The sequence below is a fragment of the Urocitellus parryii genome, chromosome 9 (assembly GCF_045843805.1).
Source record: "Urocitellus parryii isolate mUroPar1 chromosome 9, mUroPar1.hap1, whole genome shotgun sequence".
Classification (NCBI taxonomy): domain Eukaryota; kingdom Metazoa; phylum Chordata; class Mammalia; order Rodentia; family Sciuridae; genus Urocitellus; species Urocitellus parryii.
In genome coordinates this window covers 130,460,930-130,475,538 of record NC_135539.1, presented here as the reverse complement: position 1 = coordinate 130,475,538, position 14,609 = coordinate 130,460,930, and the positions used below count along the sequence as shown (strand labels likewise).

General features: G+C 42.0%; 1 protein-coding gene and 1 non-coding gene across 2 annotated transcripts in view; both read right to left on the bottom strand.

The window, feature by feature from the left end:
- The window catches only part of Niban1 (niban apoptosis regulator 1), a 138,619-nt gene that overhangs the window by 25,869 nt on the left and 98,141 nt on the right, over positions 1 to 14,609 (bottom strand). The window contains exon 6 of the mRNA XM_026392838.2: positions 4,579 to 4,694. Within this exon, the coding sequence (XP_026248623.2) occupies positions 4,579 to 4,694 (116 nt within the window). The remainder of the gene's footprint in view (positions 1 to 4,578; positions 4,695 to 14,609) is intronic.
- On the bottom strand, positions 9,854 to 9,960 carry LOC113185683 (U6 spliceosomal RNA). The gene has a single exon (XR_003301154.1). It is a non-coding gene; the product is annotated as a U6 spliceosomal RNA (small nuclear RNA).

Below are 14,609 nucleotides of genomic sequence, written 5' to 3'. Positions count from 1 at the left end.
AGCCACTAAGCAACTCGGTGAGACCCTGTCTCTAAATAAAATACAAAATAGGGCTGGGGGTGTGGCTCAGTGGTCGAGTGCCCTTGAGTTCAATCCCCGTTAGCCGCCTGTACCCCCCAAAAAGCTTCCCTTTCTAGATAGTGGATCTCCAGATGGAGAGTTCTGCCATGTTCCTTTCCTTTCTTGAAAGCAGCGATGGCTCATGGAAAGTTGTTAAAAACATGCTGAATGTGGTGTCAACTGTCACCCTGAACTTGTCCAGTTCAGAGCACTGAAAGAAGTTGTCACTGGGTCTTACAGTGGCTTTTGGATGCTGGTAGTCCACACTAAGAAGGGAGTTTAAAAGTTGTTGGATACCGTTGTCTGTCCATATCCTGCCTGAAATAGTATGAGTGTTTATGAAAAGTATCTTAAATAAATCAAGAAAAAGAAAGAAATACTTTGAAACAATCGGACGTTGGTAGGCTAAGCTGAATACAGGGAGGCCAGGGTTTTTTTTTTTAAAAAAATGTGTTCCTAAATCTCTCCTAAAATGTTCCTTGGATCAGTGAAAACATTTCTTTGAGACTGAGCAGATCTACGTCCATGCATCATTGCTCCCTTAACACTGACCCTTCTGTCTTTACCCCACACCCCACCCTCAAACTGCAGCAGCTCTGCTGCTCAGCTGCACTTTTACAATGAGTCTTCTGGGGCTCAGAGCTCAACTTTCAACAGCATGCTGCAGATTAAGATTTGCAAAAGGGATCTGGGGTGTAGCTAGCTCAGCGGTAGAGCACTTGCCTAGCATGCATGACACCTTGGGTTCAATCCCTAGTATTGGGGGGAAAAATGATGTACAAAAGGGCAAGTGTAGTGATGGGTGGGAATGGAAACAGGCAGAAAAGCAGAGACTCACTCAAGATATCTGTTCTGTGAAGTTAAAATAATATTTATCCAAAAAAACCTGATCTTCTCCTTCTCACTTTTCATAAAAATTCAAATGATGCTTTGGGGATTACAGAAGATTTCCTCTGAGGTCACTGGTCAGCTGCATGCTAGTGGAAACACTTGTGAGCTCACTAGATTTTGCCTTTCACGAGGGCTCTGTTAGGGAAGGGTGTAGGCTTCTGCCCACACTCCCAGGTGGAGGTGTACCAGCCCTCTAGTCCACCTGTGCCCCTGGCTTCCAGGAGAGAAGGCTGCTCAGGTCAGGGCAGCAGGTGGGGCTGCTCACCTGCACTGTGCTTCTGCCTACTGGGATGAATGGGGATGGGATTTCCACTAGTCCTGGGAGCCCATTGGTAGAGATGTATTTACCTTTCTTAACCATTCTCTGGGGGCAGTTAAGAGATGAATCATCATTTTCTGAGGAGTTGAACAGGAACTTGACATGTACAAACTCCACGGAAATCAGCAAATCCAACAACTACATTCTGTAAGTGATTAATAGTCCCCTGGGAAGGGCTTCATCCTGTTCAGATGGGCAAGCTCCCGTTTAGAATGCACCTGCCTGAGCAATCCAAGTGTGGCTTGAGGAGAGGTAGCTAAGAGGCACAGAAACTAACACTGGAGCTTATGACCAATAGGAAATACTATCTTGGTTGTAAAGTATTAAACTCAAAAATCATAATAAATGTCCTAATGCGCCCTGTAGCTGAGATTGGTTTGAATTTGAGCTTGAGTATGAATAGATTTGAAAAAGAGGCAAATGTTTTATAACAAGGCCAAAGGGGGGGGTGGGGGGAAGAACATTCCATTTGGGTGGGCTTACAGTTTTCTCTGGGTTTTCCCACACAATGTTCCAAAAAATTTGGTTTCATTTTACAACCATGGAGTTGACAAGTAAATATGTCTGGGAAAAGAAAGAGGAGGGTAGAAGTGGGGGTGAGTGGATTGGGGCTTAGGAAGAGCTGTGGGTGCTGACACCCAACTGTCTCATTCCCACATCAGCCTCCTCTGACCTTCAGCCCATCCCACTTCACATGCCCAGGGCCCACTCTGGGATTCACTACCCTGGTCAGCTCTCCATAACCAGGGCCATCGGCCTTGGGCTTTTGTAGAGAAAGTAGCTAATCTAACAAATTACATCATAACAACAAAAGCTTTCTCTAATCTCCTCCACACAAGACAGAATCCACCGAGTTTTACCATGAGGGTCCTAAAAATGTAATCTCATCTAATAAAAAAGAACAGGGAGAGTGTGGGGAGAACCTAACCACTGGGATACGAAGATTTTAAAGTTTTATCGCGCATATAATCAAGCATGTCATTAGGCTGATCACAACCAACAAACTGGGGCTCACTCACTGAAGGCCACACCACAGTCTTCCTTTCAGAGACCGAAGCTTGAGAAAGCTGTGGGGCCCAGTGGACAGCACCCACTTCCTGAGGTAGGCCTCAGGTCTGACGAGGCTGCTGGGCCCCCAGCCCCGGTGCTACTGAAGGACTGTGGGTGAGAAATCTATTTAGAAGGTCACACTCAAAACCCTTCAATAAGAGGACAGCTCTAGAATGCATGGACGAGGCCTGAAAGGTGGATAGTTTTCTTGAAACCACTCAGCTCTGGGAATTAGGAGCTATGGTCTCTCCCATCTGGCCGATGGAAAGGCAAATAATAAACTTACCAACTGGGAGCTGCTTTACATTTTGCAGAAGACTGTCTCTCATGATCTCACTTGATATATTATATTGACAAGTAGCAAACGTGTTGATTTTTTTTTATTGATATACACATAGTTTCACCTTAACAGTCTGTCAGGCCAGATATTTTGAGAAACTTCTTAGTCTGAATCCTTGCCGAAAATAACCATTGCCAGGGGACCCCGCCATACTTGCTATGTGAGTCACTACTATGAAGAGATAATGGAACAAGGCTGAGAATCTTCTGATATGGTTCCCAGGGGTGGGGGTGGGGGTCACACAGTGTTATGATTAAGTTTGTCATAGGGAGGGAAAAAATGCAAATAAACCCAGAGCTTTAGGTAAAAGAAGTCATATTCTCAAATTCAGTTACACTTTGCCACTTTCTTTAGCTCCTCAGTCCTGACCTCTTCGCTCTGAGCTTAGGTATTAAGGGTGATGGTGAATCAACTTTCGCCAGCTTCTCCAGGCCCATCTGTGTCACAGACTGGCTTTGGACAACCTTTCTGAATGTTCTTTTCCTCACCTGGAGAGTGCCGGACAAACACCCTGAAAGGCACTTTTAGCACTCAGGTTTTATGAGTCTGATTTCACTAAAGAAACTCAGATTCTTCATGGGGCCACTTGGTAACTCTCGTTTAGTTGATAGAAGATGGAATGCTACAGTTGTTTCCTAGAAGGTCATTCTTATTGTCCCTCCTCTGGATTTTTCCCCCCTGACTTATGGTATTTGATTGTGTGTGTATATGTGTGTGTGGGGTGTGCTGGGGATCAAACCCAGGTTCTTACACATGCCAGGCGAGTGCACTACCTCCAAACATCCCCAGTACTTGGAAATAAAAGGATTTAGAATCGAAGAAGGGGCTGGGGAGGGAGAAAGATTCCAGTTCACGTGGCAAAACAGTGAAGAACAGCTCCATCATCGTGAGAAAATTTGGGCTTTAGATGTTTAATGAACATACAGAGGGCAAAACACCATCCAGCACCTCCTAAATACCGTTTCTTGATAGCAAATTTCAGCAACCTCCAAAAGAGGCTCTCTTGGAGATGCAGCAAATATAAATGCATAAATATCATTCCTGGACACCATGTTTCTATAACTGAATAATGCGCATGATCAGCCACATGAACAGGGTCACTACGGAGGCTAGGATCAGAGCACAAATCAGCTTCCTTTGGAGATTTGTGACCACACTGAGATTTGCTTCACACTGAGGTATTTAGGCCATGACTGGCATTTTACTGGGATCATGGGAAATTATAAGGGATCACAGAGGACACAAAAGTAGAAAAGATAAACAAAACAGATAATTGGCTAGTGCTTTTGAAATTTGTTTCTATTTACTACTTCACTTATATGTCATTCAGTACCAAGTTATGTTATGTGCATGTATGACTGTCACAATGAATCCAATAAATTAATTAAAATATATAATATTCCATAGATAAAGATAGTACTGTGCCAAATATTGCTTCAACAATATCTCACTGAATTCTTACCATTCTACAAGGTAAACATTATTATGACCATTTTTTTCCAGAGGAATAATCTGAGGCTGAAAGAGGTTAAATAATTTGCGAGATTTAAATCCAAGTCCAATGACCCTGTCTCCACCCCCCCATACACACATTGCACAATACCCCATTACTCACATCTGCTTCTAGTCTGGAAGGATGAGGTCATTTGGGAGAAGTGGTGTTTTGATAAAAGACAGTGAGAGCAGCTTTCCACTGTGCCCGGGGTGCTTTGGGCTGCCCTATTAGTGCCTGGCCTGGGGTTCTTTGTAGTGGGTGCCCAGTAGCTTACTGACTAACCGCTTCTAGCCAAGAGAGAAATGGCCTTTGGAATGACATTTTTCATTCTTGCCACTTCTCTTCTGATTGCTTATTAAAAATAACCCTGACTTCCTACCAACCAGAAAGAGAGAAGATCCGAAATTCTGAGCCCTGTGTTACCTGGATTTCATCCCCAACGATCATTTCCCAGGATCCATAGTGACCCTTCTCCTGTCGGAAGAACTGCACAGCTTCTAAAAAGGCTTGGGCTTCAAATGTCGTCTGCTTCCTGTAATCTGGAGGAAAGAGGAAGGGACAGTTAGCAGAGGAAAATGCTCTAGTGTAGATTTTTCCATGGTTCTTCAAATGTAAAGGTTGAGGTCTAGCATTATCTTTTACAAGTCATGAAGTTATGAGACACAGAAAAAGCAGAGCAAGCACCCAATTCAAAGTTCATTTGCAGGTGGGCATCACGTTACTTCTTCACCACCCTAACTGATTAATTCCATCAGCCGGAAGCAGACGAAAAACCTCCTTTTTTTCTCCTGTAAAAATGCTTCTCTCTCTCCACCGAGGCACCAGTGACTTTGCCCTACCAACCCCACATCTCACTCATACTGCACCTCTTGTGTCCAAAGTATCTCAGTTTCCCAAATACAACCCCGATTTCTTTGTGACCTAATGTCAACTATCTGTGAAAAGGACATCTATGTAATATGCTAATTCATGCAAACATCAGACAATAATTATTAATACACCTAGAGCAGAATACCCTTCTTTGAAACACTTGACCTGTTTCACTGAGATTTGGCAAAAATTGGAGGAAAGTATTATTTCTTATGATTTTACAGATGAGGAGACCCAAAGCACAGAAAGATGAATTAATGGCTCAAAGACCTAGAGATAGTAAGTGGCAGATCCAGGGTGACTGACTTTGAACTTTCTTCTGATCAACATACTACATTGCTTTACAAACTAGTTTTATGGGTTTTTCCTTCCAAAAATATTGGACTGTAAGTGGTGTTATAGGTAAGAAGTCATATCCCACCACAAAGGAATGGATATCCAATGGCAGGATTTTATTTATGTGTGACAGAGGGAGCTGGGGCCAAATGTCCACCTTAGAATTTCACCAATTGCACCATACAGGCCAGGGCCTTCCCTTCCAACACATAAGACTAGATTTTGCAGGACACAGTGATAACACAGCTGTAGAAATCTTAGTGGGAAATGAACTTTTAAAATAATCTAACCAGGGCTGAAGGTATAGCTCAGTGGTATAGTGAGTGCTTAGAATGGATGAGGCCCTGGTTCAATCCCCAACACCAAAAAATAGAAAAAGAAAAGAAAGATCTAATCAAACAGTAAAGAAATCAACTTTCAGAAAGCGAGGATGAAGTGAGGGAAAGGGACAGAAGATGGAATCGGTCACTTGAAGGTGTGGATTCACTGGAAGACCTTCCTAGTTTTAGTCAGTGGGTTATTCAGTCAAGGGCCAACTGACTGATGGGGCAACTGGGCAGAACTAAAAGAGGATGAATCTTCTCTGCAAGGTGACAACCAATTAACAGGCCGTAGGGAACTCTTTTGAGATTGGCTTACTAGGTCCCAAGTCTCAGGAGCTTGGAAAAGAGAAAACACATTTCAGGGTGTAGACTCTAAAAGGGTTCAGGAAAAGTTCTTCAGAGATAACCTGAAGACCAGATTTTCCACCTTCAAAAATGTGAACGAGGAAAATGACATTTCTAATATCAATATAAAGATCTCATCAAATTCAAAAAATCAGAAAATGGGCCTGTCCCAAGTTTTTGAGTTAAAGTATTTTCTTTTCTTCCTTGTTATTTTTCTTGGCTTGGCAACTGATTGAGTGTTTAACCTCAGAGGTTTAGAAAATGAAAATTAAGGTCTTGCTATAAAATACACAGCACCATTGGTAGTGCTCTCTCTCTCTCTCTTTCTCTAGGGGCTTGATATGGGGTTCAGTACACTGGGAGGGACTTGACCGAAGGAGATGGAAATGGTAATTACTACATTGGGATTCCAGATTGACTCATAGGCTCTTATTTTTAACAGCTGTTTTTATTTCCAACCCAAGGAAACAAAGAGATGGAAGAAAATGTGGTACTGTATTTGGACACAGGGATCATGGCCATAATCCCTGGCCAAGGAATGAAGTTTTAAATTCTTCATGTCCTTTTGAGAAGAATAACTTTTCTTATTTCTTCCCCTGCTGACCTCAGTAACTGGAAGAGATATTGTAAATCCTGTGCCTTCCCTTCTATGTCTACATCAAAGCAAACAATGACACTCACACAGATGGCTGGGTAGCTGAAGATGGTTGGGAAAAATAACCAAAGAAGTGGGATGTGGAGACAATGATATGGGTATCAGAGAGAAGTCGAAGAAGGAATAAAGGAAGAGCTAGAATGTAATAGTGGTGGGAGTGAGGCACCCTACCATAAGGAGAGAAGAAAAGCACTAGTGATCAGATGGACCACAAAAGAAATCATAGTCATTGAGCCATGAAGCCTGAGAATACCCACTCTTTACCATGAAGACAGACAAACGAGATTTTAACTGTGCCCTTTCCATAAGGGGAAAAAAGGACCTCATCTATTGATTTATCATTATATTTTCAGCTTGTAAGTCAACTAAATAAATCTATTTATACCAAGCTTTTAGAACAAATTTGTCACTAAATTGCTTTATGAGTATCTGTTCTTATGGCTATAAACAAAACTCAATGGCAATTGCCGGGTCATTAAGCAGATAAAAAACAAAGGTTTGCTTTGCAAAAGACAGAGCTACACTGCAATAGTAATATGATCTTCATTTCTCTTAAATTGTTTTAAAAGGCATTACTGAACTCAGTCAGAATGTACAGGTGTTTGAGAGAAACCAGATTATCAGTTATTTGATCAACTTCCTCCTGCAGATCTCAAGGGAAAATTCCAGGATCATAATAATCACGCTCTCTTTCCAACAAGCAAATTGAGACTTTAGTTCAGTGGCCCCCAGGATCAAGAATGGATTTTGGTCTTTAGACTTCCTCCTTGCAAGCAGACTCAGGAAAATGGCAGATATCAGCCCAGCGTGCTGTAATTATGAGGCCATTTAAGGAGACAGATGTCCCCAGGGAACAACGTAGACATCATTAAATTCTGCTCCTTTATTTTATGGATGAGAAAACTGGGACAAAGAAATGGTTAATTTCGTAGCTGAAGGTCACACAGCTGGTCAGTATCGGAGCCAAGAGTTGAAGAAGCAGCTCTAGCGTGTCATAAGCAGCCTTGGCATTCACGCTAATTTAAGTCATGGTCGATGGGAGTTGGAAGTGATCTGAAAGGTCACCTCCCCCAAGCTCTCCTTCCACATTGGGATCCTTCAGAATCCCAAACACTCATTTTGGCCTTGGCTTGAACATTTTCAATAACAGAAAGCTCACAATTTCATGAAATAGCTCTTCCTGTCAAGAACTACTCTAATTATTTGAAAATTTTTTCCTTCTATTGAGCCAAAATATGTTGCCATGAACTCTGTCTCATTAATCCCACTTCTCGCTTTCAGAGCAAAATAGGCAAGTTTACTCCTGTTCCATGCGGTAATATATATAATATATTTATATACACATATTTACAGTATATATATATATATATATATATATATATATATATATATATTATATATTATATATTAAATTTCAGCCCTCCCTTTTCCTTCCTCCTTTCAGTGACACATTCTAATTTATCAACATCTTTCTTTAAAACTTAGTCCTTAGAAATGACTCCATGACGCTGGATATTGTCTGACTAGTGCAAATTAGATAAAGTAGAAAGATTATTTTCCTTTTTTTGATCTCTAACCTCTTTTTTAATACAATAAATTGTTGACTCATATCTTTCCTGTATCCAATAAAATCCTTACCTCCTTTCATATAAAACTCTTGCCAACCTAAGCCTCTCCTAACTTGTATTTCTGCTTTTGACTTTGTAGGATGGATTTTTAACACTCTCCCTATCAAATGACGACTTCGTGTTTTCAGCCCAGTCAGCCAAAGCCTGCCAAAATCATTTAAAAATTGTGATTCTGTCCCCTAACCTTTTTTTTCACCTCGGTATTGTTAGAAAATTTGCTAGGTTTGCCTTCTGTGTTCCTGTCACTGATCACGGATAAAACATTCCCCAGATCAGGGGCACAGACTGAGAGCCCTGGGAAACAAAGTATTTTGGGAGACATGTGGGAGACACATTTTGGCCTTCATCCAACAGTCCCATCCCAGGACCGAGAAATGTCTAGGAATGCACAGTTCTCCTTTGTCTCTCCCTATTTCCTCATCCACACAGCTGCATGGAAAACTCATATTTGGGAGATAGGATTAAAAACTTTGCAAGCGAAGGAAAGCTTCTCTGGGCCTCTTGGGGACAGTTATTCAGGAGGCCAGCCAGAGAGGCATCGCTTTTGTTTTTTTCCACTTATGCAGATTTACAACATGTCTGAGTCAACCGAGAGCTCCTAGGCCCGGGGAGTCCATGTAGACTGCGACCCTGGCTGCTGTGTCAGGACCGGGTTTGGAAGCTGCCTTGTTATTTTATTTTATTGGTAAACCGTGCCAAGCCATGTTAGCTGATCCGCCTGGTGATCTGTGACAGTTATGTAACAGCGTTGCTCACTACACTGCTGTGGCTGCTTCTCACTGATGTACCCATCGTCTAAACCATCTTTGGCTTCAGGTCTTATAACACCCTTCCTGGGAGATTGGCACTGAAGCTGCGTGCCCCAATTTCTTCTCCAGATCTATCTTTGGATCTATCTTCTCTTGAAGGTGTGCAGGGGAAGGTGACCAATACTGAGTAAGTCCCTGCCACGAATCAGGAACCATGTCTCATGATCCCAATAATCCTGCTGGGTAGGAAGTAACCTCCACTTCACAGAGTTGCAGGAAGACACAAATAGCTTAATGTAGTCCAGCAAGGTCGACTCACCTCCAAATCTGCTCACTTCCAAATCCCATTGTGGTTTAACATTAAGAGAACTTTTTGAGATGATTTTTAGATTCATATGCTATTGTAAAAAGGAACACAGATATTCCACATACTCTTTACCCAGTATCCCTCCTGCAGTACAATAGCACAACCATGAAGTTGACATTGATGCGCTCCAACCTTCTTGTTTAGATGTCACCTGCACTCCTCTGTGTGTGTGTGTGTGTGTGTGTGTGTGTTGTGGTTTAATTTTAAAGTTGTTTATTTATTTATTTTTCTAAATGGCTTATTGAAAATTGCAACCACCAGTTGAATTTAAATAAGGCAGTGATTCTTACAATATCATTTCTTAGAGTCTCGAGAAGCTTCTTGGCTTCATTATTTTTATTTGTTCTTAAAAAGAAAGAAGCCAGTTCACAATTACAGCAGCTAATACATAGCATTTACCTTGGGCCCAGAATCACTTTGGGCGTAACAGTATGGAACGCTTCACAAATCTGCATGTCACCTTGGCACCGAGGCCACACTAATCTTCTCTGTAGTGTTCCAGTTTTAGAATATGTGCTACCAAAGTGAGCACAAGCGTCACTTTAAAAGGAACCTGCCTTCTCTAAGTTTAGAATCTTGTCATTCCGGATTTTGATCGATCTAGCTCAAACTCCCCACTTTACAAGTGAGTCCATTGAGGGCCAGACAGAATGTAGCATGACATTACTACAAATAAAACAGAACAAGTGAAAACCTCCTCCCCGGAATCCATCATGAATGGTGTCCGTTCTAAAGAAACGGTACTAAACATTTTAATTTATATTTAAAAGCCTATTTATACATGACCAATATAAGCAGGTATTTTTTTTTTTTTTTACTACACTCTAGATGATAATTCCTGTAAAAACTAACCCGGGGGCTGGGGTTGTGGCTCAGTGGTAGAGCGCTCGCCTAGTGAGTGCGAGGTCCTGGGTTCAATCCTCAGCGCCACATAAAAATAAAAAAATAAAATAAAGGTACTGACAACTACAACTAAAAAGTAAATATTAAAAAAAACTAACCCAAGGTATTGAGAATAAACTGGTAAATTTTCAGAGGTTCTGAACTATATTTTGTAAACTCTTTGATTAAAATACTAATCTGTATATATCACAGACCTACAGCTACAGTGGAGAGGAGCATGCCAAGAAAGTATGTCCCCCTCAGGGGGACGCAGGGACCGTGGGTTTGCTCTAGATGAAAATACCATGTTATGGGTCTTCCCTTAGAGGACACAAAATGCACCTCACACAAAGAGAAGGAAAGCATTTCTAGTGAAGACTTTGTTTTGAAAGAACATGTTAAACACCCAGAAAAATGACGCATGCCTCGCCCAGCCAAAAGCAGTCATCTCATAAATTCTTGACTTGTCAATAAAATTTAAAAGAGTGTTTGTCAACAGAGAAAAGGAAGTGGTGATGACTAGAACAAGTGAAGACAGATTGGCCTCATTTCCTTTAAACGGACCAGATTGGTAGATTAGAAGGGTGGTGGAGACATCCTGAGTCTAGATTTTTCGCAAGGCAATTATCAACGCTTTGCGTGATTTTGATTGACACACTGAAGAAGTTTAGATCGGCTGATAATGCAAACAGCCAAATAGTTAGACAACCCAAGGGATGGGTGCTGGTTAAACGGCTGAGGCGATTGCTGTAGGATACTTCCCCTAAAACATTTCCAATTATTTGGAAAAGGAGCTATATCTACATATATCTGATATGTGAGATATATCTCCTTACAGTTATCAAATTTTATTTACTTCCTACTGTATATCAGTAACATAGTTAGGTCCTTGCAAAGAAAAAAATATATATAATATTTTTGTGGGGATAATGGGGGTTAAACCCAGGGGCTTCACACATACTAGGCAAGTGCTCTACCACTGATCTACATCCCCAGCCCTTTTTATTTTATCATGAGGCAGGGTCTCATTAAATTGCCCAGGCTGACCTTGAACTTGAAATCAGCCTCAGCCTCCCAAGTACCTAGGATTACAGGCAGGTGTCACTACATCACACCAATATAAGGTTTTTAAAATCAAGTTCCTCACTGTCTACAGGATTACAGAATCAAGATTCAAAATGAAGTATAATATGGATAAATGTAGCACTTAATCCACAAACACAACTACAATAATGAACAATGTGTGCCCAATACACAGTAGATGTGCAACAAAAAATTAGCAAGTACATTGAATGAATAAAGGTACAAATTTTGAAGGAAAAATCAAACCCAGACCCTGGGGTTTCACATAACTGTGAGATCAGTGCAGGTCAGAGGGGCATGTCACAGGTGTCCACAAAGCAGCTGAGGTTGGATCTCAGAAATGTGGATGGCAAGGAAAGTCAGAGACGGATTCTGACATTCACTCTCCTGAGTTATTGCTCCATACCTGTAGCTCTTTTTAAAAAAATATTTTGTTTGAATTGTAGTTGGACACAATACCTTTATTTTATTTTTATGTGGTGCACAGGACCAAACCCAGCAACCCTCACGTGCATGCTAGGCGAGCGATCCACGGCTGAGCCCAGCACCAGCCCCAGCCCCACACCTGTAGCTCTTGCTAGCACCAGAATATTTTGAAACATTTTAAAATAAAGAAAACAGGTGGAGTTTTTTCTTCCCTTCCTGTCTCCTTTGCTTCCTTTCTCCCTCCCTCCTTTACCAACTTACATACTAATTTAAGAGGAATCTCACAGCTTTAGAAGGAAAAAAAAAACAGAAAGAGGAGGTCTCCATCTACGTGAAGATCTGCCGGGTCAAGAGCAGTGCGTTTGGCCTACATAGGTTCAGATGCTAGAGTCTGAACAGAGTGTGGCGGATTTCAACTCAATACAGGGGCACTTTTTTAACATTTAGGCTTATCTTTTTTTTTTTTTTTAAGTGAAATAGGTTCCAATAGGACGTCAACATTCCCTTCACAGGGATCCATCAGGGCCGAGTAACCCTGTAGAACGTGTACAGACTTGCTCAGATCCTATTATTATACACTATCATGGCAGCCCGTGCCTATGGCGATAATTTTATGATTACTATAATCATGTGAAATACGATTTTCCCTTCGACTGCAAGTTTCAAGATGGGGCTACTGTTTGTATTCACCACGGTACAACCCCTAGCACATAGCATTTATTAATCAAAGAAAGGAAGGAGGGAAGAAGGAAGAAAGGAGAGAGGGAGGGAGGAAGGGGGGGATTAAAACACCAGAGGGAGTACTGGGCTAAATCTTCTAATCTGAAATTTCATGGTTACAAACAAAGCTCAAGTGTTGCAACTAAATCAGAGGGTCATAGTGAGCCCCTTCCCTACTGTTAGAAGGAGCTCTGGAAGGGAACTGATATATTCTACCTAATGTATCTCAGACCTCAGTGAGCCTCAAAATCCCCTAGGCTTAATCCCAGCCCCAGAGTGACCCAGTGGGCCTGGGGTAGGGACCAAGAATCCACATATCTAACAAACTCCAGTGAGGCTAAGACTGCAGGTCTAGGAACCCACTGAGAACCCTCCTCTGCCCAGCCTTAGGGAGTCATTCCCAAGCACCTCAGTCTCCCGTGGTGCTGGTTATTAATTCCATTCTCCACCTTGCCCCAGAGGTTCTGAGTCAGCAGGTCTTGGATGGGACCCAGGAATCTGCAACTCAGCAAGCTCTCCAGGTGATTCTGTGGCAGGTGGTTTAAGGACCACAGTGTGGAGAGAAAATAACCTAGAGGAGAAGACTGGGCTTTTGAATGGTTAGGCTCTTGATGACCTTGTTCTCCCATTAATAGGTTAGGAAATGTCCCTTTTACCAATGCCCACCCGCTTTACACCAATGTACCCAATTCAAAGCGATGCTTAAAAATAATGTTATGATGAGCTTTGTTTAAAAAGTATGTGGGTAAAGAGTCGACCTTTGTCACCAGTTCCACACACCATTCCAAACAACCAGAGCTCTGCCCGTGGAGGAGGACCGCCCTCCTCCCTTGAAGCCCTCATCACCAGACATCAGTCCTCAGCTGTAACCCTGGTTGATCTCATGTCTCCTTTTGAATACTTACTTAGTGGCTCTGTGGTCTGCATCTTGAATGTGACAGCCTCTTCTCTAGCATAAATGATCTGAGTTCCCTTTACCTTAAGTTTTTTTTCCCACCAAAGGCTTAAAAAAATTAAAATGACCTATGCTCTAGTTTCTCCCCAAAAGTAAGGCTATTGTCATAACTTGCTTCTTTCTGAATACCAGGAAAATACCCTGTGCCCTGAAGCTGTGATTCATGGAAGTCCTCCACCAGCCTTTGATAATCTATTGTCCTTTGTGCCTCCGCTACCTGGGCAGAACCAGGCCGACAGGAATAACGACTCCATCAGTTATTTCCTCTCCTCCCAGGACAAATATCCGAGGCTTTATCTGAGCAGATTTGTTTTCTAAGACAGTGAGTGCAGAACTCTCTCCCGGTCCTCTCGTAGCTATCTGAGGAGATGCTACTGAAACGTATTCAGGAGAGAAAAAAAGACGACACTCAAAAGCTTCAGAAAAACAAATGAAAACTATCTCATCCCCTGTTTAAAATGTAAGTTGAAAAGCAGCTACCACGTAAAGTTTAAAAGGCAGCTGTGGCAATGCACAGGTTGGGTTATCTTTCAGTGACATTGTGGGGAGTGGTGTGGCTTACCCCAGGCCCGAGTTTTCAAAAGAGGAAGATACTCTTCTGGTCACAGACTGCTCCTTTGTTTAAAAATTTTATTATTATCATTTTTTTTGTAGTTACAGATGGACAGAATGTCTGTCTTTATTTATTTATTTATTTATTTTTATTTTTATGTGGCGCTAAGGATTTAACCCAGTGTCTCACATGTGCTAAGCAAGCGCCCTGCCACTGAGTCCCAGCCCCAGCCCTGGTCCTTCATTTTTGGATAGTTTTCTTTTATTCCTGGAATAGGGGACAGTGTGTGGTCATGACACACAGAAGTGTTAGAGAATTTCTTCCTGACTGGTTCTGTGGGTGACTCTACCATCTGAACACAGAACCCAGAGTTCCTCTTACCCACATCCGTGACAGCACACTTTTGTAAGTAAAGACAGATGATAAAATGACACTAGAGAACAAATCACTGGCACCAACAGGCGTCCCTTCTCCATATCCATGACCAGATGGCACCTACAGGGCACAGCACTAATGATGCTGTCTGGGGATCTCCCACTCATCGTCACCACCCATGGTGGGT